A 23,701-nucleotide genomic window follows, 5' to 3' on the forward strand; every position below is an offset into this window, starting at 1 on the left:
AAGATAAAGCAACTGCTCTAAGATGTACATTGCAAAGCCCATCTCAAAAAGCAAGGAAAGGTGATGGTTGTACCTGGGCTGTGTGGCTCTGGCTCAGTCTGCAGCTGTTGTGATTGACGGAAACCTCTTGTGGCTGCCAAGGCTCCTCTGCAGCTCAGGGGCTCCATAGCATGGGACCCACCCTCTATGTGTCCATCTTGAAGCTGCTACGTACGTACTCTGCTGTGTTGGATCTAACAAGGCAGCGTAAGAAATAGGATCTACATGCATTCACCTACATGCATACACATACAGCTGTACGTGTAGGGTTGTAACTGTGCAGCTCCTGCACCGGTCCCTGTCTGGGGCTCAGGAGCCTGGTAATCCTCCCACTCCTTTTGGATGACTGACTACATAAAAAAAGATTAAAAAAAAACCAAACCAAACCAACCAAAAAGCTCACCAATCAAAAAACCCACAAAACCAAGTACTTATCATTTTGGAATGCCATGTCCCTGAGAATATATATAAACATATAGTGTAAATTGTATTTTAAGATCTGGTTTGCCTCTTACTATCAGCAATACAGGTTTCTTCAACTGAACAAAGGTGAAAGATTAAAATAAGACACATTCCATTCCTGACGTTAAATGAAAGCATGTTTGTGCTTGATATGATAGGAAATAGCTTGAATAATATTTTATTGTTTTTTTTTTTTTAAAAAAAAGGTATTTTAAAACTGTCAAGGACTCTGTATGCAGGTGGTTATCAACTGAGTAAGTGTCAGATATTTAAGTGAAAACTGTCTGGCTTATCCATATGGGGTTTTTTATTAGTAGTTTCATTTTTTAGCTGATTGTGCCAGCACACCTCAGGCTTTGTTTTGCCTTGTACTCATCTAAATACCTGGTACTTAGTGCCAGACAGTCCATGATCACAACTAAGCTTTCATGAAATTTCACTAGAGTTGCTGTGTTTGATGCATTCATGAACGTGGAATATATATTTTTATATACGAGTAAGTCTTGCATACTTAATACACTTTTAAAGAGAGTTTTTCTGCTTGCTGTGGTGGTTGCTGTTGAATCTTTGAATCATTTGTACATTGAAAAAAGCCCATACATTGACTTATGGGGGAAAAAAGTAGAGGGTAAAAATGCTCGTTTTTATTACTTTTCTAATAGCAGTTATGTCTACTTGTGAAGTAGGCGAGAGATCGAATTTTGCTGTAAATAAAGCAGGACTTTGTATCACTTCAGGGAGGTCTGCAGAGTACGTCTCAGAAGGCTGGTTGATGTCTTAAGATTGGTTTTGGTAAATGCAGGCTCATGCTGACACTGGTGCTTTAGGAAGTTCATCTCTAGATGGACAATCATAGGAATCATTTGCAGAGAGTTTTCTGTCTCTGTTGCTTGCCAAAATTGCCTTTCTATTTCTCTTTCTTGAGCAGACATACTAGGCGGCTGCATGTTTTGAGCATGGAAGGGCTCCTAGTTTTTGTCTGTGGAAGGCTTACTTAAGAAGTGATATTTTACTTTTACTGTATATGTATTTAAAGGTTAGACTGAACCATGTTCAGTCAGAGCTTTGTCACTGACAGTAGCCATCTCAGACTTGTTTTGATTTTTAAATCTTCAAATCAGTCACCTGGAATATGTTGAATTCTTTAAATTTGCACATATGTCACGATGCAGGGAATCTAAATACAATTTGACTGCACTTCAAACTTTGCTTCATGAAAAGCCATCTGCCTTCGGGGATCAGAACTGCCGTAGCTCACCACATGGTCTGGGACCATGTACTGCCCTGGATGGCTGTGAGTGACCTCCCTTTCCCCACTGCCTTGGCCTTGGCAGTTTAAGTTGGGAATAATCTTAGCCTGTCATTTTAGTAACACCTTTTAACCCCAGTATTGCATGTTGCATAGCATGAAGTAAAAACTGAATGAGGTGGTGTAGTCCTCATAATTAAAGGTATCATTACTGCAGGAGTAAGTTATAATACCTTTTTCTTGCAGTGTTGTAGAATCTCAGTATTGGAGAGTTTTAGTAGCCTATGTGGTAGCTCATTTTGCAATACTTGCAGAAATTTTTTGCCCCATTTTTTATATTCTATAGGTCTACAGATGCTATTTAATTCATACACGAGAGAATTTCCTAATAAACATTTGCTTTCTGGTAAAATGGTTCCTAATGAGACGGTAATTGTTGTGTTTCATTGTAATTAGTTGTGCTGGTTTTAATGATAATCAATATCTATGGTAAAAAGTGAAATAAGTTTCCTAATTGAAATATTTTAATTAAGATATTTTAATTAAGACATTTTTGTTGAAGTGTTAAGATTGTCTTTGCATTCTCATCAGAGCTATCACAACAGTTGTGGACTCTGCTATTCATATACTGCCTTTAAATCTGTCATGTTTTTGATAAAGTGATGCTTTTGCACAATGGTGACAAGATGTGATGCCAAGTTGCTGAAGGCTTTTCTAAGAAGCTTTTGAATGCTTCCAAATTCAACCAGGGCAGTTAATCGAACACAGGGCAAGGACAGCAGCAGTAACACTGAAGCAACATGAAAGGTGGGCTTCAGTAATGCCTTCAGCTTCTTTTCCAAAGACAGTATTTCTTCCTCTTCAAGAGTGTGAGGGCTTGTTAGAAATACATTTGATGAATTTGATTGTGTTTAAAATTCATTGTTGTGTTAACTGCAGCATTTCATTAGATCCCCACCTGCATCCACTATGGGGCCATAATTCATGCTCTTTTTGTAATGTTAGAAAGTCAAATTTGTGTTGACAATAAAAGAATCTATGGTGCTAGATTCTTGTTATATTGTTTTAATTCCCTTTTACTAATGGTATTTTTAGTTTATATTAGGGAGATACATAAAACCTTCAGAAATTATTGCAATAGGTTATTTTGTAAAATAGTATTACAAAAAAGTTTTCAAAAGCACTGATAATGTCTGATGGCCATACCACAGTACTTACTGTGTGTATTTTGCATTTAAAAAAAGCCTTTGTGAAGTAAGACAAAAGTTTACAATTGAATTTTCTAAGCCTGCCTATTCCGAAACCCACAAGAAATAGTTGGTACAAAAGCTTTGCTTGCTGATATTAAATTTTCACTTACAGCTTGTTGGGTTTTGAGATCCCCTGCTATTTTTGATATAAGTAGGGCAGTCTTGTTTTCCTACTGTCAAATATAACATGAATCCTGAAATTTGCTGGGGATACACCATCTCAATGTTTCTTCTGAAGTGCTGTGAATGCCAGGAAAAGCCTCTGCATTGGTTTACCCCCAGCCCTGCAGAATCCCCCACTGTTGTATTTAAATTGCTTGTTTACAGTTCTGCTTGCAGACTGTATTTGAGGAAACTTCTAATCCTGTTGCCAGAGCTCTGGGGGAAATATTTTATATGATTAATTCTTTAGTAGTTGTAGTGTATAAAATCAATTTTATTCACTTTGTCATAAATGCACAGCCATCTTTCATAGATTTTTATGATTCCCCCTCTAACCTATACTTATCCAAAATGGGATACCCAGTTTTACTGTGTCTGTTTCTGCTAACATTTAATCGTATTGGTGTTTCCAATTTTTAACAAAGAAGATTTTTGTGTAGTCTTGCTGTATATTATTTTTGGTCTGTTTCCTGAGGAAGTGAGACTAATGAGATTGTGCTGTTCATCCTGATAACTTTTGAGTTGCATTGTCCAAATTTGCCAAAAGTGGAGGTTTCAAAGGAAGTTAATTTGCTACAAGTTTCACTACTGCTACTACCAATTTGCCTCTGAGAAGAGAGATCCAGATCAATACCTATGGTGAACTATGGGCTGTTGCCTTTGACCTACTGGTGAGTTGACCTTGGTGCTTGGACCTTTAGCTTGGACCAGGGATAGATGGGTGGCCTGTTACCCCAGATTTGTTCAGGAGATGGGGGTAATGGAAAGAGAGATGTGGCTGAAGAGGCCACCTGTCCATTTCTCTTCCCCTCCTTGTGTCAGTTGTAGCAGCCAGGTAGCCAGAGAGCTGAATCAATTCAACTTGCTCAAAAAATGTCTGACACCCCCCTGTCCTCCCTGCTCCTCCATCCCAGCTCCCCGTGCATTGCAGAATTGGTAGATCTCACGCAGGGGAGCGGTCAGGAGTGTGAGGGTTTCACATGGCAGGACTGGCCCTTTTGGCCACATCCTGTCAGTAGATCAGATTAAGTCTGGAGTGGAGCTGCTTCCTTAATCTCTTGTCCTTTTTTAGACTGCTTCTAAATTCTACTGCTGGTTATTAGCAACAAATCACAGCTGTTTTTTCTGTTAAGATTCTTGTCTTTAGTTTAGTTGCATCTCACCTGAACTAACTTTTTTATGTAAGAACTTCCTTCCTTATATAATGGTTTCCATATGTCTGCTGAATCAAATCTAAATTTACCGTCTTTGGTTTTAGCTCCATTTTAATCCCATCTACTTCTTTGTCCTTCTTTGAAACAAGGGAGATGTGAAAAGAAAGTGTTTTTTCTTGATTATGCTCTCAATACAAGTCAGTGGTTAACATCCAAAAAGCAGTTTTACTAAAGAGAGGTTCGATTTTTGGCTTTGTTAGTTCTTTAAACAGAGTGCTGTAAATGTATTGTTTCTTCTACTGTACACAAAACTTTGATTTTGACTGGTCTGTGTGTTGATTCTAGCTGTGGTGTATAGATATCTGTATAACATTTGTTTTTGTTTGGGGAGAAATAAATGCATTAAAGGTGTTTTGCTTGTAGGTAAGAATGTCATATTATCCAGCCTGTATGATTTCCATGTCAAACAAAATTCAGGCTCCAGGATGTTTTCTCTGAAAGGTCATTGGAAAGGTGAGGAGCAGAGATGAAATGATATAATTTCATATTTACATTTATTATACAGTGCAGTAGTGGGTTGACCTACAGGAAAATAGATCTCTACATTCAAATTCCTTTGCAACTTCCTAAGTCAATTGTTAGTTCCTTCTGCTGGAGGGAATTTTAGAAAACCATGTAGAACTGGCAGCAATTTAGCTATTACTGTAATCTGGTTTTGAGGACTTTTAACTGTTTATGTCATGCAACAGTGCAGCAGTATTGTTATAAGCAAGAGATCTAAAAAAAAAAATTGAAACAAGTTTCTGTCATAATCTCCGCTGAATTTTTATGTAACGTGTTTTAGTTTTCTTAGAGATTTCAACTAAATCTGCATGTAACTTCTGTTGGAGAGCGTTGGCAGGATGCCATGTAACTACCTTTTTAAATTCCCTGCCTTACTTGCCCTTTTCTATTTCTCCACCTTTTTATAATTCTGTCCATGAACTTGTTTGTGCCTAAAATTTTTCTTAAGGCTAATGCTGACACAACTTGTTCTATTCTTATCTGTTTCTATGGTGTTTCATCCTTTATTGCTCTATATTTTCTTACGTGATTTTCTGTGGTTGTTATGGCAACAATAAATAGCAAATTTGTCAATTTTCAAGCAATATTGCTTTCAAAATTTTGCGTGATATTAAATGGTTGAGCAAGAGGTGAAATGTTTTCAGCATAGTTACGCTAATGAATAAGATTATTTAAATTACCTTGTAGTTTTGCAATGCTGCTGCTTCTAGGCAAGGTGTTACACACTGTGATGCTACTTGGGAGAGTATAAATAGAATACATTTGTGGAAGTAGGAGAAATTGTTAAATGCCTGGAACTATGCCTTTGCTGTTATTCTAATGGCCAGGATCTGGTAAACACGACTGGCATTGTAGCAGCAGCAGAAACATCAAACAGGTTAGTGGGCATTTAGCTCATAATTACCAGGATTCCCTGTGCAATACAGACCGTCACATGGCACAAGTACAAATTCGGAATGAAACCCGGAATGAAATATGCTTGGAAATATTGATGTTAAAAACAACGGAATGAAATATTTCTCCCAGGTTGTGTTTAAAGCAAGAGGAGATATTGATGGACGAAGGAGAAATGCGGTTTGAGATTGAAATGGGTGAGGATTGCAAGAATCCAATAATTGTGGATGTTTAAAGTCAGAATCACTGATAAAAATGGAAGCAACCAAAATTATTTACCCTGAAATGATGGACCAGGTCCACAGGAGGTTTTTTGTATAGAACATGATTGTGTTACCACTTCAAAATACCTCTTCATATATTTTGAAGTCATTATTTGCATTCATTGTGCCCTTTAATAGAGCCTTTGGTGAACTTGACATTCACTGTAACAGAATAAGTTGATAAAATAAATTCATTTTTGTTTCCTCTACTGCATTTGATTTTACAGCATTGCAAACTCTTGTGACATACACAGTACTTGTAATTTCAACAGTGTGCACGTATATGTGTGTGTGAGAGACTAAGTAGGAATATTATAATGAAAACATGACCTTTTCAGTGCTGTCAGAAAAACCAACAAAACATTGCCTTCTTCATGTCTATAGCATTCTTAAATTGTTAGTGTAGCTCTTATGATAGCATGCTGGGACATCTAGTCTTGGATTACACTCTGATTTCAGATCATAAGGCTGCAAGGTCTCCTCCCTCCAGCTGTGTCAGCAGTGGTGCAAGTCTCAGAGAGAGTAAGCAGAAAAAGAGGGATATTTTTTCCCCCGTCCAGACACAGAATCACAGAATGTTAGGGATTGGAAGGGACCTCGAAAGATCATCCAGTCCAGTCCCCCACTGGAGCAGGAACACCTGGATGAGGTTACACAGGAATGTGTCCAGGTGGGTTTTGAATGTCTCCAGAGAAGGAGACTCCACAACCTCCCTGGGCAGCCTGTTCCAGTGCTCTGTCACCCTCACTGAGAAGAAGTTTCTTCTCAAATTTAAGTGGAACCTCCTGTGTTCCAGTTTGTACCCATTGCCCCTTGTCCAATCGTTGGCTGTCACTGAGAAGAGCCTGGCTCCATCTTCCTGACACTTATCCTTTATATATTTATAAACATTAATGAGGTTGCCCCTCAGTCTCCTCCAAACTAAAGAAACCCAGCTCCCTCAGCCTTTCCTCATAAGGGAAATGCTCTGCTTCCTTAATCGTCTTTGTGGCTCTGCGCTGGACTGAGCTGACAGTTTATTTCTTCTGGGAGAAAAGAATTGACTGTTGAGTCCACTGTTCAATATGTGTGCTACTTCAACAAGGCAGTTCGTATTGAAAGCAGCTTTTCTGAAGATGGTGGCTTAAAGCCAAAATCCACTTCTCTGTCACCAGTAGAATCTACCCAGAAAATCATTTGAGTTTCCCAGTGAAAATACGTCTCTGTTTCAGGTGGAAAAGAGAGAGGAAACCAGCTTTGAGGACACTTTCAATTATTATATTTCTATGGTTCTTAGGATTTGTTGCTGTATGTTAATAGCAGTTTTTAAACTACTTGATATGGTCCTGTTTTCTGCTTGTGACAGGATATAAGCATTATAAAGATATTAACGAAAATTTTTTCCTGCATCCTTCCGCCACATGAGGTGAATTTCATTAGCATTAATTCAAGAATGTAAGCTGTAATATTTTTATATGAATGTAGTTTTTTCCTCAATAGTTAAGTCCTAATGTCCCCATCCAGATACATGCAATAACTAGATCAAGTCATCAATGTGCATTGCTGAATTTCTATTTCATATATAGAAGCTCCAGGACAGATATGCAATCTTTTTGACACTGAGCCTGTTTCCCTGCATTTGTTTGTGCTCATGCATGTGTATCAGATCTGTTGATGAAGAGGGAGTTGTTCACACACTCTCCCTATTCTGCCAAACTCTGAACAATGACACTTAATATATGACCAGTCCCATTAATTTGTACTTTCTCTTGAGTGTTAAGTCTTCAAATGCAGAAAGCATTCGAACTGGGGAAAAGATGGTTCTGTAAGCAGAAAACCCAGTGATGCATTTTAAATAAATTGCAAGAGCATTTAATAACCTCTACGTTTCTATTCTTGTCTTTACTTGGGAAAAACACTACTCTGAAGATGGTCTTAACAACTGTACAGCTTTTACAAGGCACTGTAGATTGAAAAAAAAAAAAAATTCTTTGGCTTTTAATTACTTCTTAAAGTGCAGTTTCAAAACACATAATTCTGTTTAAAGATGAGCCTGTGATCTATATAGCATTGACTGCATTGAGCACAGATTTTGTTTGAGTACCAACATGTTGCATTTGAGGAATGCACTTGTCTGTCACATGTTTTCCTTATTCTTTCTGTATGGTCTAGGAATGTGCTGGATGGATTGTTTGGCATGAGTTGGAGCTTGATGGAAGCTGTCATTATTTCCTGCCCTGTTAGTTAGGGTTGGAAACGATATAGATGGGGCCCTTGGTTCTACTTCAGTTTCCAAATAATGAATACTAGATCAATTTTAAAACCTACATTAAATTCCCAACAGTGTTTTTTCTGGAGGAGGATTTAGATTTGAAGTTTGAGACTCTTGAATGTTACAGATGTTCAAGTGCAGTATGTGTAGCATTTTCATTGTTGACATACTATGCAATGAATAAGATTTTATAATTATTTTCCTTTATGGATTTTAAGTCTAGAAAGCTGACACATAATGGAAACCTAGATGGTCATGCAAGAGATGAATTTGAAAATGAGCACCAAGGCCAGAAAGATTCTATTGGGACTTGGGTTGCATCATAAGGGTTTGCAGAGCTCATACCATTCCCTGGTTGACATAATTTACTGCAGAGATGCAGAAGTGGGCTAGTGAGCACTATAAATTGGGACGGGGATTAATGAACAGTGTTGACACAAAAGCTTGCCCACTACCTGTTCGCACTGAGCACAACCGTATCTGCAAATTACTATATGAAACACATAGTTAAAGAAACTAGTTTGTTCTCTACTCTGTGGCCAAACAAACAGATCAAATGCTGTAGACCTTCCTAGAAAATAATACTGTGACGGTAGGAAAGAACTATGCTAATTTTTGGCTTGATCACATTAATGTTTGAGTCATAGGCAAAATATTTGATAATAAAATATTTATTTGGCAAATGATTTTGGCAGTTCTAGACTCAGTAAATGAATATGCCACTGCATCATCTAATCGTATTCAATGAATAAATGGAATTGCTAAACTAACACTTTTCCTGGGATGGATTTAGTTTTAGAGAATAGAATTTGATTACGGTTAAGTGTGCAGTTCAGTGTTGAGATAACCTGGATTATTTGTTCCTTGAGACAAGACTGTTCTGGTTTTTTAGTTTAGCGTTGCTTTTAGTTGTATGTTAGTATGTGGGCTTCTCGATTCATGTGTTTTGAAAAAAAATTAGTATCAATTATTATCTTGTTCTGTATTTTCCTACTTTCGGGATATTTCTTAGTATATTACTTGTAGTGAGAGTAGCCTACTACATGTCTGTAAAGGAAAAGATACCATGTATTATTTAAAAGCTGCCAGCTAAGTGGTGCTATTTGATAGATTATCCATTTCTGTATTTGTTCACTTATTTTAGATCTAATTTAGTTTGGATTAGAAGCAAGACAGTAGCTGTCTGCTAGATTTAGACCGTCAGAAGGTGGATTTCATCAGGTTAATTAAAGATTATTTGATAGTCAGTATTTATTTAAGTTCTGTTTCACAAGTGTGGAGCTGGTGCATTTTGTCAAAAGAAAAACTAAATCCACTTTAATGAACCTGCAGAACTCTGTGGTATCTGTCTGATTGGTAGGATTTGTTAGATAAGACTTCATTAGAAAGCAGCATTAGGAAGAGTTAATAAACTATTGTTTAAGGGCTACTGGGAGCCCAAAGCTTTTAGCTCTATGCATGCTTAGACCTCAGAACCACATCAAACTAAATAGGTAGTCAAGCAGTTCCATGAGGGGAAAAAAAGCTTTCCAAAAAAATGATTGCAGAAGGAATAAAGACAATCTGAGGAACTACGGACTGAGACAAATTCCTTAAAAGCAGGCAGTGCTTCTGTTAAATCTTCAGGTTGTACAGAAGATGAGCCTGGGTGCTGTCTAGCAAAGACATAGGCTGGCATGCGGAGCGCTGCTGCCCCCGCTCGCTGCAGGGCGCTGCAGGGCTCTGGGCAGCACCCGCTGCTGTGTGTTGGTGCCCAGACTCAGGCCAGCTTGGCTGCCCTGCTCCCTCTCCACGGCTTTCCTGAGCCCGGGATCTATTCTCCTCTCTGACAGCTCGGTTCCATCTCACTGCTTAGCCCTGGCTTTGTTCTGTTGCTGCATCCACATTCTGCTCCTTTTGATGTTTTGCAGACCTCTCTAAGCTTATGTCTTGGTTTTACTGTCCTTTTGCTGTTTTGCTGTATTTTCTTCCTTCTCCCAGGGGTTAAGAAACCTGGCATTTGTTGCCTATAAATTGCTCAAAGTTTCTGGACTATAGGATTTTTCCTGTCCATCCTGTACTAAAAGGGGCTGAACCCCTTCTTCTTTCGTACGTGACTACCAGAATGCTGTTTGCATTAAATAAAACCCAGCAAGCAGTACATCTGTCATTTTTCCATTTGTTAAAGATGATGTGTTATTTTCCTAGATCCTTTATGAATTGGCTATTTTACACTGAAATGAATTTTCTTCATTTAAAGAATGTAACTCGGTCAAGGTTGCTCAGCAAGTAAGATCTACATTTGTGTGTGCGTTTTGGGTCGGGGGGGTGTGTCCCTCCTCCAACAGACTTTTCCTGTTAGGAAAATCTAGGGTTTTTGTATCTGTTTTTGTTTTAGTTTTGAGTATCAACATTTTGTACTTTTAAGAAACTTGAGTTTCACTTGTATTGCTCCTCACTAGGACACTCTGGTTTAAGGCTTAAAATCCTTCTAGCTTCTTTCATCATTCTTCAGGTTAAGCACTTTTCTGGCTCTGGTTTTAACTTCAAGGTTATTTCTGTGTATGCAAGTATCTTGTTGTATCATAACTCATTATTCAATGAGTTTCCATTTTTCTTTCTACTTTTAAAATAATCTTAAACTATTGAAGAAAAATAGCTTTAAATGACATGATTATTTATTTCATGAACTTGCAGATTTTAATACAGCTTTCTTTTTCTATTTCATGTTGCTTATGTCTTCAGCGTTACTTTTCAATATAGATTTGCATTTACAAAATACTTCAGCAAAAAGGGGAACATCTTTCATTTTTTATTTTATCTTTAGGATGTTTGGGGTTCTTAACTGAATGGTTTTATTTTTTAAAATGGCTCTCAGCCCAAATAGTTTATATATTTGTTCTTAATACAGCTTTCATTTACACTTAGATTAGTAGAATTTTACAAAAACGTAATACTGTTATTTTCTGAACACTTAAAAAATGATCCTCTCATGGAAGAGTCAGATGTCAAGGAGTCAGTGCCTTAACTTGAGAAGCGTTTTGAATTCGAAGGTAACAATTGGGTTCATATAGCTGAATGCAGTTTGCTGCAATGTGATACAGTGAACTCTAGGGCACTGTAGTGGCCCAGCTGATAGCTGAGCCCTTTACGAAGGACAGATAAAAGCACTTGCCCTGGAGGGCTACAGATTAATAGAGATAAAATGCTGACTTTTTGATACTACTTACTTAGTATGCTAAGTAAGAGCTCTAGCTAAAGAATTGATTTTCATTTTAAAACATTATATCTTTGCTTGATAATATTTGAAAAGGTGCTTGGGAATTCTTTGTTTGTTTGTTTTTTTCTTTCTATGCTTTTTTTTTTTTTTTTTTTTTTTCTCCAAAAGCAGAAAGGGCTGGGGGGGGAATCCTGTGTATTTTTAGGACAGGTGTGATAGCTGTTTTACTACCAGCACCATGTGGGTATATTTACAATCAGGTTTAAATAGCTTGGAGAGTATCCAGGTGGAGTGTTTTTCCTAAGCTTTAGATTATTTACTCTGTTGGGAGCTCCAATAAACACAGTATTCTTCAGGGCTAACTGTACCATTGAGCTTGAGATGCCTGGTATAGAGAATGACAGTGTATTAAAAAAAACACCAAGATCTTCTCTAAGGTATTTCAAACTGTGAATTTTTGCCTGTGATACTCTGAAAGTAATTTTAAAAAATGTCTGTGATGGATGATGCAATTCTAAAGAGAAGGTGATGGTACATTAAAGTGTTGTGCTTCAGTACTCAGTTGTAAGCGTGTAATGTAACAAAACACTCTGTAAATGACATAGGAAGGAGGAACTGGTAGGATTTTCTTCCTTCTGTACACTTTTAAAGTTAAATTTCTTTATTAAACTTGTTATCAGCTATTAAAGATTTGATCTCTAAGGTGCTTATTAATGGATGTTTCCTAGCTGCCAAGTTTTTGAGATACATTGCTTACAGTTCATTTCCCTGTGTTCATATTCTTCTGTGTTGTTTTTGTGAAAATTATACACCTCACAACATCAGCTTTTATAGTAGGTAAGAACAAAGTAAATGGTCTTTGAACTGCTTAGAATGTGATAAAGCATTAATACACAGTACGTGACTGGTTCTGTCAGGAACTGGGTAAAATTGCAACAGGCAAGAGATAGCATTATTGCTAATTTTACACTGCATTTCACAGTGATCTGTGCTTTTCTTTACATTTCAGTTCCTGTAGTCAGGATTGCCCATTAAAGTTTTTGGCTACTAGATTTTTTTCCTGAACTTTTTAAACATTTCTGCAATTAAAAAGGTTAGATTGAGCTGCCTCCTCACGACACAGAAATGAAAAGGGAAATAAAAAGACACCTCCCTCCTCCTAAAAAACTCTTATTTTAGGAATGTAATTTTTAAGGGTAATTTAATGAAGATGAAGGACCCAGGCCATGGTTTTTGAATTTTAGGATTGTCAGTACTTAACGTGCTCAAAGAACAGCCCTGGGCAGTATTCAAAGATATTAAAATGATAGTATGCACTACAGCTATAGAAAACTCTTTCTTTTTCCCTTTGGCAATTTACTAATGAAAAGTAACTTTGTATGAAGCTGGGAGAAGTCTTCTAGGGCTGAAAATTGTTGGTGGTAGCGCCTAGGATTTAGCTTTGTTAAAATGTTGTACAGTTTTAATGTCTGAGCAGAGAGAATAGGGATTAATCATGGGACATTTATATACAGTTTTATCCCTAAAAAGACTTTTTAAAATTACATGAAGTTCTCCATCTTTCATTTTCTGTTAGTACCGTGTGCTTATTTTACCCACCAAAATGTTTAAGATAACTGCGGTCCTGTGGAATGAAGTTTGGCTTTTGAAAGTTAGGTTGTCTGTCCTTCTCTGTTGTCAAAAACGGTGATAGTAGATTAGGTCCTTTTTATATTTGTATAACTCCATGTTTTGTGTTTTGCAATAAGGAGACTTGCTCTTCAGAGATCCTGAAAGAAATGCTCTCGCTCCATCCCTTGTCCACGTTTGTTTTCATGTGATTTTCCCCCGCTAGTGGCAGCTGTTCCATAAGAGAAAAGAAAACTCTGCTCAGCAGAGGGAAGGGAACAGCTGGAGAGAAAGAGTTTCTCTTACCTGAGGCCACTAACAACATGAAACAATCCAAGGCATGCACTGTTAAATCTTAGAAAGTGCTATAGGCGACCCACTTTTGCAATTGCCGTAGAAAATTATTGTTGTTAGCCATTCTGTTGATAGTTCATATTGTAGGAATTGCTAGCAGATGGGAAAATAGATGACTCAGAATACAGTATTAACAATCCATATTTTTTTAATCAAAAGCTTCTAATAAGGCATGTAGCGTCCGTAAGATTCATTTAAGTAGTTGCTAGGAAGAATTTGTTTTTTCAAGTAAACACAGCAAACTTGATACAGATTATTTTTTGATTGGATATATTTTCTTAACAACTTAAACCCTGAAAATACATTTGCTTGTTTTCGTTGCACCAGCTTAATGGCAGTATTCCATAATTTAGTTTGATAGACTGGGGTTTGAGATGGTAACTCATGCATTATAGAATTACTAATAAAATCCAATTTTATCATATTGAAAACATCACAGGCCTAGAGCTTTTATTTACCTCTGTTAGCTGTCAAGGGTGGATTAAGATTCTAGTGTGCTATATCCACCAAAACTTTGGCATTTGCCCCCTGAAAAATTTGGATGGCTACGGATATGTGCTGGCCAAGTGCAGCTAATGAGTTTCAGCCTGTTTTCCAGACCCCTTTCCCTAAAACCATGGACTGCAAACACCATCAGGTATCTCGGATGAATGTCCTTCCTCCTGACTCCTGTGCTGGCCACAGGTGGAAGCCAGTAGTCAGGATTTGTGTTGTACCCTTTGACTTGATGGCTTCTGAGAGTCCATTTTTGGTTGAACTTCATGTTTTTCCTTCTCAGCTTATTGCTAATAGAACTCAGGTCTGTAGATAGTAACGCATATATATATTTTCCAAGTACCTATTTTGGTCTGAATTTTCATCAATATTATTTGATCAGGGTTACAAACAAAATACAAACCGAGTATGGTGTGGGACCTCCTGAAGGCAGAAGTTATATTGACTGCAATTAATTATTCTTTGGTTTGATGGAAATACTAATCCAAATGAATCTAGTCCATCTGGGATGCAAGAAGCTAGACTGAAAGGCCGAAAAAGTAAAAATGGTTACATTTCCCTTGCTGAAGTTTGGTTCTGGGAGACGACTGTGTCGGTAAGTGAGGAAAGAATTCCCTGTGTGTCACCGTTTGAAGGTGTGTAGAAAGAGCAGTCGACCTAAAACCAGTATTGATGAGAATAACAATGTTTTCTCCATAAGAAGTATTCTGCTGATGAAATGCTAAGCTGCACTATAATCTACCAGCCTCATATTATAACACTGGATCTTTTTTCTTCAGCTACAAAACTTAATCACTACTTCTGAAAAACTCAGATAACAGTGATTAGCAATGGCTCCTGCGCCTTCACACGAGGAGAGTGCACCTGTCTTGGGAGCATTTGTAGCTCTGACCTGTGCTCTTATCACAACTTGATCATTTCAGACCTGGAGCTGCCCCAACTTTGAGATTTTTACTGTATCCACGCTTAATGAGGATGGTTACATCAAGAAGAGCTTGCTAACAATTCTTTACCTGTTCTGCTGCTTTTTAACTTCTGCATATAGCCTTTCTTGGACAAGTCTCTAACCATATTAAGAATAAGTTGGCAAATGATCCAGGAGGAGGTAAATGTTTGATATTCCATTTGCTAAAAGTTCGAGATAAGGTACACCAGGTTTCCACGCTTACTGATCTCCGAAGTGTGTGGCTGGGTTCCCTTTTCAAAAGATTATAAACTGAAGATCAGATTTCCATTAAAAGGTTAGCTATGTTTTCTTTCTTTGCTGGTTGCCCCAGCCCAAGTTGGTGCTGCTGAAAGGACCTTCTGTCACTGGAAGTTTGGGCTGATGGAGCTCCGTTCTGCACAGGCCCCTTTCTTCTGCTGGGATGTCCTCCTGCACCAGGGAGAGGAGACAGCAGAGGCAGGAGCTGCTGCCCTCACTGGGAGCTCACCCCGCAACGGGGACCATTGGCTGGGCTCTTCATAGGCAAAGTTAACTGCCTGTGCTCTAGCAAAGCAATGTGGAGAATTTCAGTGGGACTTCTTTGGGTGTGACTGTCATGAGCATCCGTCAGCTTGTAGAAGAAGTTATTCAATGTTATTTGACTCTGGAGATGGTTTTGGTTTGTTTTTCTTGCTTCCCTTATACACTGTACCTCTCTTTAGTGATTACATTAACAACCCTTCTGTACAGACCTGTTGTTTTTTTTTTTACTGGACAACTGAGTATGCGTATCCATTCTAAAAGACTATTTGTGTGTGTAAAACAGATGCACACATTTTCTGAATATTATTGAATGTAAATGGTAGATTCATGGTGTTGTAAATTGGAATTTGGACTGTTACTGCTTTCCCCAGCCTGTGTGATTAGCTGGTGATATGAAGAGTCCCAGTGAAGGCAGATGCTTTCACCAGAAACTCCAGTCACTGGAGACTTCTGTCTGGAGATGGCTCATCTGGACACTAATTACTGTCTGTTGTGTGATTGGGTGTGTTTGATTTCCAAAAGGACATAATTGATTCTGCTGTTTGGAGTGGCAGAAATCGAACTGTCTATTGTTATCAGACAAATACTATCCTGATTACTGAACTACTGCAGTTTACAGCTTTTAAAAAGCTATCAAAATATAATTTGAAATCTTTTTGAATTCCTGTAGCTCGCACAGCTAAATGCTCTCTTCCAATTAATGCTGGTAGCCCTAGTAGTTACACCAGCAAAGTGAGAAAATATTTATGGCAGTTTAAATTGCGAACTGTTTGCAAGAGAAAGTGAGATTGCTGAGCTCTATCACTTTAAGAATTTGAATAAAAATATTTATCCTGCAGGGGAATAAATTATATAGGTATAATTAAGTACATTGTTCAAGTTATTTCGGCACATCTTATTTTATATATTTGGTGTTGCATTCAGCATTTAGGATTTTGCTGGCTTCAGGCTTCACTAGGTAATATCGATAGCACAGACAGAAGTCAAGAAAAACTATTTGGAAATTTACCAAGGACACATGTATGTCCATGTACATACACACACACACACACACACACACACACACACACACACATACACATCCTGGAGTCAGCTGTGGCTTTTAGACATGCTTAAGTGGTTTTCTGCAGTACACAGAGCTCTCTGAGTGTTCCTACCTAATGCAGCATCTGATGTCAGAGAGGTGGGACCTTCACAGCCCTGTTTTCAGTTTCTTAGTGCCCTGTTTTCTGTCATTTACTTCCTTTGAATGTCCTGAGCATCGGCCATTCATCCAGATGAGTACTGTGGCTCCCTGGGTGACATGGCTGAGATAATTCTGAACGATTCTTATTCTCTGGATTTAAGGATTCATACTCTTTATGTTTTAATTTCCACCCATCTGTCTGTGATCCTTAAAGAATATTTAATTCTGTTTGCTGGCTCTGTTTCTTGATTGAAATTTCAATGAAAACTCACTCATCACATTCTTCTCTGACAATTTATAAAAAAATGTTTTTCAGTGCAGAATAATTACGTGATTGCATCAGTTGGAGTCTATTCTGTGCTGTTCAGCCTGATGTCTACAGTGGTGGCTGAGAGGGAATAGATGGCTGCCCAGGCTGGCCCAGAGTGGGTAGGACACTTCATCCTTGGCCATTCTCATGAAATGCTCGTGTGAGGTTATTCACAGTGCCTTCCTTAGTCCCTCTGCTGGTCCATCGAGCCACAAATACGTTTCTCCTCTCACACATGGTATGAAATGCGGCTGTATTGCTGCTGTTGTCTGTGCTGCTTTGGGATCAGTTGAACAGGGGAATCGGCGCCATTGTCTCTTCTCATTATGCTGCAAATCTCTCTGACACTTCACTCTTCTAAAATAGTATCTCCACAGAAAAGTGTCTCTTGTGCCAGTTGCATTTACCAGTGGGCTAAAAATGAAAGAGAATGGTGGTTTTTTTTTTTTTTAATCTTTTCTTTCTCTGAAACTTGAAAGGTGTTTTTCTGCAAAATTCTTGGTGACTAAGGAATTATGATTCCTTTCCCCCATCCTTTCTTCCATATATTAAATGGGAGAAATATAATAAACTAGATTATGTTTAATTCCTTGGGAGGCAATTCTTTCTTCCTAAGAAACAAAAGGTGTCATTTGTGCTTGGGAGAGACAGACGTTGCTGATGAGCTACTGAGCGCATCTGAGGTCTCTGAAGCTCATACAGGTCTAAGGATCTTTGGTCCTGGAAGACAGTTTGACATCTGGGGTTTAATTCTTATCTTCATTAGGAATCTTATTATTTAAGTGACATTGCATGAAAATGTGCATCTTTTTCCACATGTTCTTCTCTGTATTTCTGCTCTGCACTCCCTCTTTATTATGACTTCAAATTATTACTATGTACAATGTAGTCTATTAGTAGAAGTCATAATGCTGGGGTTTGGACTGTACGTAGCAAGATGTGTTGGCAATTTATATGCCTCAGATACTGATAAAAATAAAGATCAAAAGTGGTATTTCATTCTTCAGGGAAAACAGATCAGGCTGTGTTGATGGAAGACTGCCCTAGATTCATGAAGGAGGTATTGACTCATTAGTAGGTTGATTCAGAAAATGTTTTTTCTTTTTTTTTCACGAGTTAGGTGGAATGCTTGTTTGCAATGTCAGAATATTTGCAAACAAAATATAGATTGTCTCTTTCCTAGGATGAAATTATTTGTGCTATTTGTAATATGTTGATATTTTTCACACTTGGAGAAGAATTGGCACATGGGCAATTCTGACAAGAGAGAAATGCAGAGAGGCACTAGACTTCATCAGGAGAAGAATATCCAGGAACATGTTTCAGATGTGGATCCTTCCCTGCAATAGCAGGTGGGGCAGTTGTGCCTGACAGAGCCCAGTACCTGCCAAGACTCCAACCTTTATTTGCAGCAGCCAGCAAGCCAGTGAAGCAATTTACTTGTGATGTGACCCCTTGATTGTAATGAATGAAATATAATGAACTATTTAACATTGTGAGAAAATATTTTTAGAAAGAAAAGAGCTTGGTCAAAGGGTAAGTCCCTCCCATGAATTCAGGAAATTATTTCATGTATTATTTAGGTACTCTGTTAGCAATTTGCTTTGACTAGTTCTGGCAGCAATCTGTTGAGGAAGATGGGTGCCTTTCAGACTTCTAGAAGAGACTGAAGTTCAGTAAGAAGTATTTGATTAAGCAATGCAATTTATATACATGAATATAATTGTGTATACTGTAACAGGCTTTTTTCCAGCCTAATGAATTAAACTCCAGCCCTATATTTATTTGCAATCTATTTGCAGGGTTTGCAAAGGGATTATTTTTGAACTTAAATGTACTCTGTGTGTTTCCATTTTCATATGCTGTTAAATTATTTACTGTGGAGCATACTAAGGCTTTTGGTTATATAAACAGTTATATGTGTGTATTCATACACTCGAAGTGTGTAAGAACACTGCAACTGTAAATCAAAGGATTATGAAAGGTGGTGACTTCATTTTTGTTATAAACAGGTTGGGTTTTTTTGTTTGGTTGTTTTACAGTTAAAGAATCTGAGTTTAGAAGAATTACAGATGCGATTAAAGGCTTTGGATCCTATGATGGAACGAGAAATTGAGGAGCTTCGTCAGAGGTACACCGCGAAGAGGCAACCTATCCTAGATGCGATGGATGCGAAGAAACGGAGGCAACAAAACTTCTGAGTTTGTTTTCCTTTCAGAGATTATACTACGAGTCAGTGTGGACACTGGTAACTTTCTAAGTCTGAAGGGATTTGGTTATGAGTTTTCAAACCCCCAATCTTTTGAATTTTCCTTCAGAACCAATGACAATTGGAGCAGTGAAAGAACATGCATACGGTGTTCCGCAAAGACAGCGCAACGCATTGCCATTTGTCTATATTTTCAAATGTTTAATGTAAAAGAAGTTTCATCTGTTAACTTCCCAATCTTTTTCAGGTGTATAGTGGTAACGTGGTGTTGTACATTAGGAGTTGTGTTTTGGAGCACCTGGAACGATTTCTTGATTGTGCAACACTACAGAGCCTTATGTTGCAATATATTTTCCTCCCACTTAATAGCATATTTATTATGTAATCTTTGATTATCCTATTTATTTTATGCCTGTTTTCTTTTTTTGTTAGGAAGGATTAGGATAATATTGTGGAAAGCAGAGCCAGATTAGATGAAATTTGTATTGTAGTGTTAATGAAAAGAAACTCACCATTGTATTATCTTTTAAAACTCCAATTTCAGCAAGCATCCTGATTCAGGACAGCACTTAAACATGTATCCAGCCCATTCTTATCAGTAAGATTTAAGCATAAAATAAGGAATAGGCACATGTTTTTATGCTCTCCTGAATCAGGGACCGTGGCTGTAGTTGAGCAATACAGTTGTTACACCACAGAGCATTCTTTTAGAGAGTATTTCCGTCATTTTTACGCACACTTAATGATGTTTCATTAAACAAGAAAACAAGTGCCTAATCAGTTTTGATTTTTCTGTTATTTGGGAGAAGCAATACTTGCAGCCACTTCAGTGCAAATTTCCAATTGCTATTGCAATTCTGACCAGTATAAACCTCAATTTTGCACCATAGTTTTATAATGAAGTAACAGCTACACTTCTTGGATATGTTTTTTGGTTCATTTAAATTTTTTTATCACTGTTTTGAGGGGAGAGGGGAATTATTAGTGATTTGGGTTTGGTTGGTTTCACATTATAGATACGGAAGGATAGTAATTCAAAAACCAAAGAAAATAAATTGAATACTTAATGTATAATAAGTGCTGAAAAGAAACTATGTTTTGCAGTCCTGTGAGGGTTTTGTCCTGCAATCACTAAACATTCAAAATTCCTGTTGTCTCCTGTGGTAGATTTTGGGAATCAGAAATGCAAGACCAAGCTCTTCATATATTTTACAAGTTCTTCTGTCTGGTCTATATTTTGGGATATCTAATAGGTAGAATTTACAACATTGCAAGAGATATTTCAGACTTAGCAGAAAACATGATCCACTCTCTGAACAATCTACTGTGTTCTCTATTGATATCTTCACTATCGTTGCCTTTTGTGTAAATAACTTTACTGTGACAGTCATACTTCTTTAAACAATACAGCTGAAAAGATCTTTACATTCAACCTTCAGCTGTTAAACTTTTAATGGTGACTACTGTGTGGGCATCTTCTGTTCAGTGTTTTCTGGAAGCTAGTAATCATCTCATACCTCTTAGCATTTGCCGTCATCAGACACGGACCACTTGGACAGAACAGTGCAGTTTTCTGAATTGGTGCATTATAAAGCTTAAGCAAAAGGAAAACAAAAGTTTTTACAAGATCAGCGGAGTGCAGCTGAGCTGGGACCAGCACCGGGGTTTGAGCTGGGACCAGCACCGGGGTTTGAGCTGGGACCAGCACCGGGGTTTGAGCTGTGTACAGACGTTGTTGCCACTGTCATTCTGTGTGTGTGTGTTTGCATTCACACCGCGCTCTAACATGTAAATTCTAACTGCGATCATTGGAACATCCTTACCCTCAACTCTCTCCATATTTCTTCAAGTAATGATAATCCCTTTTGAAAAAGCAAGAACACAGATGATCCATAAATATTACTTTGGGCAAGATAAAATGCACCTGATAGTCTTAAACCTCACTTTTATACAATGAAATGATGTAAAGTAAAAAAAGGTATAATCATATCACTGTATCATTAGATTATAATCATAAAGCAGCAAAAAAATAACAGCTCCAACCTCCCCCTATTAGTATTGTTCTTATTTATTTAACATGAATTTCTAAATCTTGAACTTTTCTGTTCTCAAAACCTCAAAGGTGTGTGTGCATACATACATTTGTGTAGGTATATACACAGGTATGTGTGTATCTATATACATATAAAATAAAAAATATAAAATATTAAACATATCTAAATCATCAGGAGAGGAACCTAACCTGCCTTTTCTTGGTGTGCCTTTTAAGCAAAGTGTCATTGTCTGGACATTCTTGCTTACATCATTAGCAGCTTTCTTTTCCCTTACTCTCTTAAACTTCTCCCACCAAAAGTAAGACTTTGATTTTGAATAATGTGGCTTTTCAGTGTAATAGACAGTGTAATAAAATGATCACAATTTCCATATTTTGTGTGTTCTGAAAACTTTAGTAATGCAGTGCACTAAGTATGAATTGCTCATTGAGAGGGACTCCAGTAAAAGGCCATTTTAGACCAGAGCTGTTGCAGTCTGACATTTGAAAGGTACCAGAAGGTAACGCGTGTCCTTGCTTCACTCCTGATCTGTCTGCATAGAAACAACTCAAATCCTGTGCGCATGCGTGCACGCAGGTATAAATTATACATGCAAGAGAAAAATCTGAAAGCCATGAAGTAAAATAAAGATGTAAACAAGCTACTTAAAATGAGTAAAAAGTAGCCTCTGGGTATATATAGGATGTTTGTGACCAAAGAATACTTTCACCACTTAATATGAAATTAGTAATGTTGCCCTTCTGATATGGTGCATGTCAGTCTAAGAGCTGTCTTTGACTTCAGAAGCCAGTGCATCAGGCTCTGAACTATGTAAAAGCATAACATATAGAAATAGATTTTATATTGAGAGATGGATACAGCTTATTTTTTCTTCTGTTTATATAAATGAATCAAATCGTTCATGTCGATGAGTACACATCTCTACTGGAGGGTGAGCATCTCTGTGAAGGAAAGCTGGTAGTACAATAAATAAGACATTTTAAAAGCCAGCCTTGCAGGAAATCTGATAGAACTACTGACAAGTTAACCTTCAGTAAGATTTACCCAAGCAATTTCTTGTTTTCTTCTGACTTTGTATGTTTAGGTTTAGTAAGTAAAAAAAAAAAAAAAAAAAAAAAAAAAGAAAAAAAAAGATAAATCATTACTTATTACTAAACATTTGTAATAAAAGCTAATTTTTCATGTATAATTGTTGTCTTGTTGTTCATTCTAACTGAAGCTAAATTATGTTAATAGTAACCATTAATGTCATTTCCATAGTCATCTCTCATGCTTTTATTTCCTTTCTATAATACTGTGAGCCCAGCTGTGAGTGCAGAAAACCACATCTCTCAAAGTCAGCTCTGCAAGGGATTTCTCCAGCTCAAGACATTGCTACAAGCTCTAGAATTCTGAAGAGTATCAGGGCAGTCCAAGGACAGAAATCTGCAATACTTGATGGAAGTCCCTCTCTCTGTAATCTGAGGATGCTAAAGGCCAAATCCTGAGAGCTGAGCACCACCCCAATATGCTGGAGTTCTTTAGAGAGATCCTTTACTTGGAAGTACTAGCGGACATTGGCGGCTTTAACTGCTCCTTTGATTTTCTAGTGTAATGAGAACAACAATAGGTAATAGATAGGCTGAACTAGGAAAAGCAAATACATTGAATGTCTCAAATTTGAGTCCATAGCAGATTTCTGATTTTTAAAAAATGTTTCTCTAAGAATTGGTCCACAAAGACCCTTTAATAAATGGGACGAACAAAACTCCGCAGTGAGTTATGTTATGTTTAAAGTGACAAAATTCTACTGCTAATCCCAATTACTCTGACAATTATTGGATATTATAGTTATTTACTTTTATTTATAGTAGAGAACAGCTTACCTGTATTTGCTCAGGTAAATTCAGGTGAGAGTGCACACTGGCTTGAACCCACCCATTGGGTTGAACTTCCAAATATAAATATGGCTCACGGTGAGTGAGTCTGTGTGCAAGTACACAAGAGCCTTAGTCACCATGAACAGGCACTGGTCTTTCACTGCAGAATGTAGGATGTACATGTTATGTAAAGCACTTTGTGTGCATGCTGCTTCATTCTTTTTGAATGTATAAGTGGTTATAAAACTAATCGAAACGACCTTACGATGTGAGGAAACCTTTATTTCTTTGTATTCCTCAATATTAGGGGCTCCAGCTTGCTGTGGGATTTCTTTCTGTACTTCTGAAGGTGATGATGGATGTTCTGTAATGCCATACAGCTGGCTGGGGTATTGGCTCTGGGATGTTTCTGTAGCAGGCTGTGGTGCAGCAGTGTTGTACCCACTATTGCCAGTAAAGCCTTGGAGAAGACCAGTCCTGGGTAGTGCACGGTGCATCTCACTCTCGTGTTGTGCTGGGTGAAGTTACAGCTTCATCTTCTGGGGGAAAGGCAAAATTACATTAATGGTTCAGTGTGAGGTCATTAAGTTGCACTTCGGGACTTGCCCTGTTAAGTTTATTTTAAAACACCTTTTCACAAAATATATTTTTCTATTTGGTGTATTCATTAT

General features: G+C 37.6%; 1 protein-coding gene across 1 annotated transcript in view; it reads left to right on the forward strand.

Moving 5' to 3' along the window:
* Window positions 1–22,360, forward strand: part of STK3 (serine/threonine kinase 3) — a 129,489-nt gene extending 107,129 nt beyond the window's left edge. The window contains exon 11 of the mRNA XM_082045705.1: window positions 18,951–22,360. Within this exon, the coding sequence (XP_081901831.1) occupies window positions 18,951–19,109 (159 nt within the window). The 3' untranslated portion in view covers window positions 19,110–22,360. The remainder of the gene's footprint in view (window positions 1–18,950) is intronic.
* The last annotated feature ends 1,341 nt before the right edge of the window (window positions 22,361–23,701 follow it).

The sequence above is a fragment of the Streptopelia decaocto genome, assembly GCF_964273445.1.
Source record: "Streptopelia decaocto genome assembly, chromosome: 2".
NCBI lineage: Eukaryota > Metazoa > Chordata > Aves > Columbiformes > Columbidae > Streptopelia > Streptopelia decaocto.